Source organism: Austrofundulus limnaeus, unplaced genomic scaffold (assembly GCF_001266775.1).
Source record: "Austrofundulus limnaeus strain Quisiro unplaced genomic scaffold, Austrofundulus_limnaeus-1.0 Scaffold1327, whole genome shotgun sequence".
NCBI lineage: Eukaryota > Metazoa > Chordata > Actinopteri > Cyprinodontiformes > Rivulidae > Austrofundulus > Austrofundulus limnaeus.
Window position 1 is genome coordinate 15,360 of NW_013953729.1, and position 4,237 is coordinate 19,596.

The window sequence follows — 4,237 nt, forward strand, 5'->3', positions numbered from 1 at the left end:
CCTCGCACCGAGGACCTATCCACGTCATCATTTACCCAGAATGCTTTGTGTGTAAATAAAATGGCCCCGTCCGTGTTAAAATATATTTTTAAAAATTTACATCCTACAATATTTTTTACAGTCTTTATTTTACAGCTAAAATAAATGTTTATCAAATAAAGTCTAGTGTCACAACTAATCAAGGATCCCTTTAATTACTTTTCTGCTTTTAGCCATTATTTTTGCTTGTTTTAAGCTTTTATTCAAATTGTTTTATTTTTACCAACTCAGGTTTAATATTTCAAACTGATTGCAGAAGTAATTCAGCATTTTTCAGTTTTTTTAATGGAATAATTTAAAAATCCGCTGAGCAGCAAACGGGCAGCGTCGACCACAGACTGCTGAAGCACTCGCTGTTTTCTTTCAGGGGAGAAGCCGTTCCACTGCTCAGTTTGTGAGAAGACCTTCACCCAGAAGCACACACTGCTGGCTCACCAGCGCATACATACAGGAGAGAAGCCATTTGTTTGCACCATCTGCTCCAAAGCACTTTCCACCAGAAGCTGCCTGCAGGAGCACATGAACCTCCATGACGGTAGGATCAGATAATGTGAACGCCTGTTTTTATCATGTTTGTTAGTTATCAAGAGATCTACAATCTGTTTCATGTTACTGCTTATAAACACCTGGAGAAATAAGTATTTGATCAATGGCAGGGTCCAAGACTAACTTTCTGCACTGGTTGCACCTATCGTTTTTGTTTTTTTTTCTTGCTTTTTTTCTTAGGTGCACTCGCACAAAAGTTAGGTGCACCCACATTTTCTAATGCGTCACATTTAACATCACTGTTTTACAGGCCAGGTTAGGTTTTTTTTTTTTAGATCGATGTTCATTAAGGCAATATTAACTCGCAAATACTGTAATTGGTTAAAAATCTAGTAATAATTAGTATTTGAACTGGAATTGTACAAAACATATAAGCTGGAGCTGTCTGGAGTGGACCACCACATGTCCCAGTAGAGACTGGACTGCCTGACGGATCGTCCACATTATGTGATGACACGGAGCTGTGTCTCAGACACGCTGGTCTGCAGTACGGGGGCTCCTCAGGGAACAGTACTGGTACCGTTCCTCTTCACCCTCTACACTGCAGACTTCACCATCAACACCCCGGGCTGCCACCTCCAGAAGTTCTCTGATGACTCTGCCATAGTCGGCCTCATCACAGGTGAGGACAACCCAGAGTACCGACAGTGGACTCAGGACTTTGTAGACTGGTGCCAGCAGAACCACCTCCTGATCAACGCTGCTAAAACCAAGGAGCTGGTGGTGGATTTCCACAGGCACAGACCCACCTCACTGACACCAGTGAACATCCAGGGAGTGGACATTGAGATAGTGGACTCTTATAAGTACCTGGGTGTTCACCTGAACAATAAACTGGACTGGACTCACAACACGGACTCTTTACAGGAAGGGTCAGAGCAGACTCTTCTACAGGGTGGTTAGCTGGAGCGGCAGCTTATCTGCAGCTGAGAGGAAGCGGGTAGATAAGCTCATCAGGAAGACCAGCTCTGTGCTGGGATGCCCCCTCGACACAGTGCAGGTGGTGGGAGACAGAAGAACTCTGACTAAAATAACATCATTGATGAATAACGTCTCCCACCCCATGAAGCTGTGGCTGAACTGGAGAGCTCCTTCAGACAGACTGCTGCATCCGAGGTGCACAAAGGAGCGTTATCGTAGATCCTTCCTCCCAGCAGCTGCCACACTCTATAACCAGCACCACGCCCAAAAATCACAATAAGTGTTTACACACCTGCTGCTGCACAATCATTTGCACTATCACTATTGTAATTACTCAACTAAACAATCATTTGTACTACACTCTGCTGTAATTGCACATCTGTTTCTTGCCTGCATTGTGATTCTTCGCTTAACAGTTATTGGTCTGTTGACATTGTTTTGCACTGAAAACAGGCAATTTCTGATTCCTAATGTCTGACTCTGAAACAAAACATCGTTTTCTATTCTTGCACAATACCTTATATTATATTTTTATTAGTAGTAGTTGTACGTGGCTAGTCAGTGTTATTTTTTGTTTTGTGTGTACTATCTATAGTTTGTAAAGTAACTAGTGTGTGAACCTCTGTACTGATGCTGCTGTGACACCTGAATTTCTCCGCTGCGGGACAATTAAGGCTATTTCTATTCTATTTCTATTCTATTTCTATTCTATTTCTATTCTATAACTTAATGAAACTTATTTAAAGTGATTCTGTGATCTGAAACTTTAACATAACATCTCAAGATAAATTAAAAGAAAGAAATTCTAATATATATATTAAGTGCAAATGTTTAAGGGCTGCACATTTATAAACATGTCAAACTGAATGTTTCATGGTTAAATGTCTTTTAGACCAGTGTTTCCCAAAGCTGGGGTCGGGACCTAAAGTGGGGTCCCGAAACATCAAGGTGGGGTCCTGAAAAGATTTTCTGAATTAATTACATTTATGGCTTAGTTGTTACAAAGGAGTGAGGTTCGTGTATTTAAAATGGATAAATGTAGTATAATAAAGATTATCACTATGCCCATGTTTTGTTGACCTGATACAAATGTTTATCATCCAAAAATAGTTGGGGGCTCAGGTCTCTGCTACTGTTATTTTGTGGGTCAAAGGCTGAAAAGTTTGCGAACCAGTGCACTTTGGTTCCCAAAGTTGGTCTTGGGAATCAATTATGGGTCATGAAGCACCTTGGATAATCTCCAGAAATCCTTTTGAAGGTTAATACAATAATTTCTGATGTAATATTTTCCCTATAATATTACAAAACCACAAAATAAGTATAAATCAGTATTTATATGTGTGTACAAGCTGTTTAGATTGTCAAAAAACCTGTGTTTTTAGGGTTATTAATGACGTTTGTGTACTCAGACCAGTAATATTTGGGGTCACAAGTTTTCGCCATGAATATTTAGTGGGTCAGAAGATAAAAAGTTTGAGAACCACTGTTTTAGACTACACCTGCCCCTCAGATGGATAACTCCTGTAGTTTGGCCTTCTGGGTTTTTGGCCTTGGCTGACCCAGTTTTCCACACAGTCTCTGGCATCAAAATCCAAGCAGCAAATATTTATCTAGTTGGGGGAGGTGGCAGTGAACAATAATTGGAAACTTACGTTTGCTTTAATGTGGAACAAACAAATATTTGTCTGTTAGAATTAATATTGTTTATTTAGAAGAACTCGCAGACTGCACCAACGCAGTGCTGCTCCTATGACAGCGGTCTCTCATAAGGAGGGAGGAGTTTGGTCATGTGTGCAAGGTTTGACTTACACTATATTGCCAAAAGTATTTGCTCACCTTCCTTGACTGACATATGAGCATCAATAAGACGTTGGTCCACCTAGGGCTGGGTGGTATGACCTCAAATTCTTGTCACAGTATAAATTGTACCCCTTCACAGTAACGGTATACATCGCGGTAGAAAATTATAATAAAAAGTAAAGATAATGTAATTTTTAGAGCTTTTTTTGCAGAAAACTGTAATCTTAATTAAACCCAACATTTTTGCTTTAACATCTGCCTGTCAAACAATGAGCTTCTGCCTGCTGAACTTATCAGCTGCTGCTCTGCTGCGTGCTCATCTTCATCATCAGAGTAGAAGCTGACTTCACATTAGCAAGATGGATTTACGACTGAACGAACGTCCACGTCTTTTTTTAATCATCTCTGTGGTTAGTTTTTCTCTGACAACTTGGGTGTGAAAAAACTTGTTATTAAAGCTTCGCTCTGCGCAACGTGGAGGGAGGAAATGATCCCGATGTAACTTTTCTACAGTGGGAGGGTAAAATTTTGAGGATTTATTCTCTCTTAACGCGTTTTAAAACACTATAATTTCTTAATTTTATTTCAAACTCCTCCTGCTCAGTTGTCTCTGCACTCACAGCCCTGTTGACACAGGTGTGACGACGTAACCGACGATAGGACGGTAGGGCTGTGTATTGGCAAGAATTTGGCGATACGATACATATCATGACAGAGGGGTCACAAGATTATATATCTCGATATATTGTGATACTATAAGCAAGGCGATATATTGTGATTTTTTTTTTGTCCAAAAATTCTATTAAATAAAAACCTCTTACAGGGGAAAAAAAATGAAAAACCAATATTCGTTGTCTCAGGAAATTCTAATATTACATAGACATACTTTTGATACATTTAGCTGTGTTCTGCTTTGTATGTATTTTATTTT

General features: G+C 39.7%; 1 protein-coding gene across 1 annotated transcript in view; it reads left to right on the top strand.

Moving 5' to 3' along the window:
- zbtb24 (zinc finger and BTB domain containing 24) overlaps positions 1 to 4,237 on the top strand; it is a 30,871-nt gene that overhangs the window by 4,183 nt on the left and 22,451 nt on the right. The window contains exon 3 of the mRNA XM_014031818.1: positions 407 to 574. Within this exon, the coding sequence (XP_013887272.1) occupies positions 407 to 574 (168 nt within the window). The remainder of the gene's footprint in view (positions 1 to 406; positions 575 to 4,237) is intronic.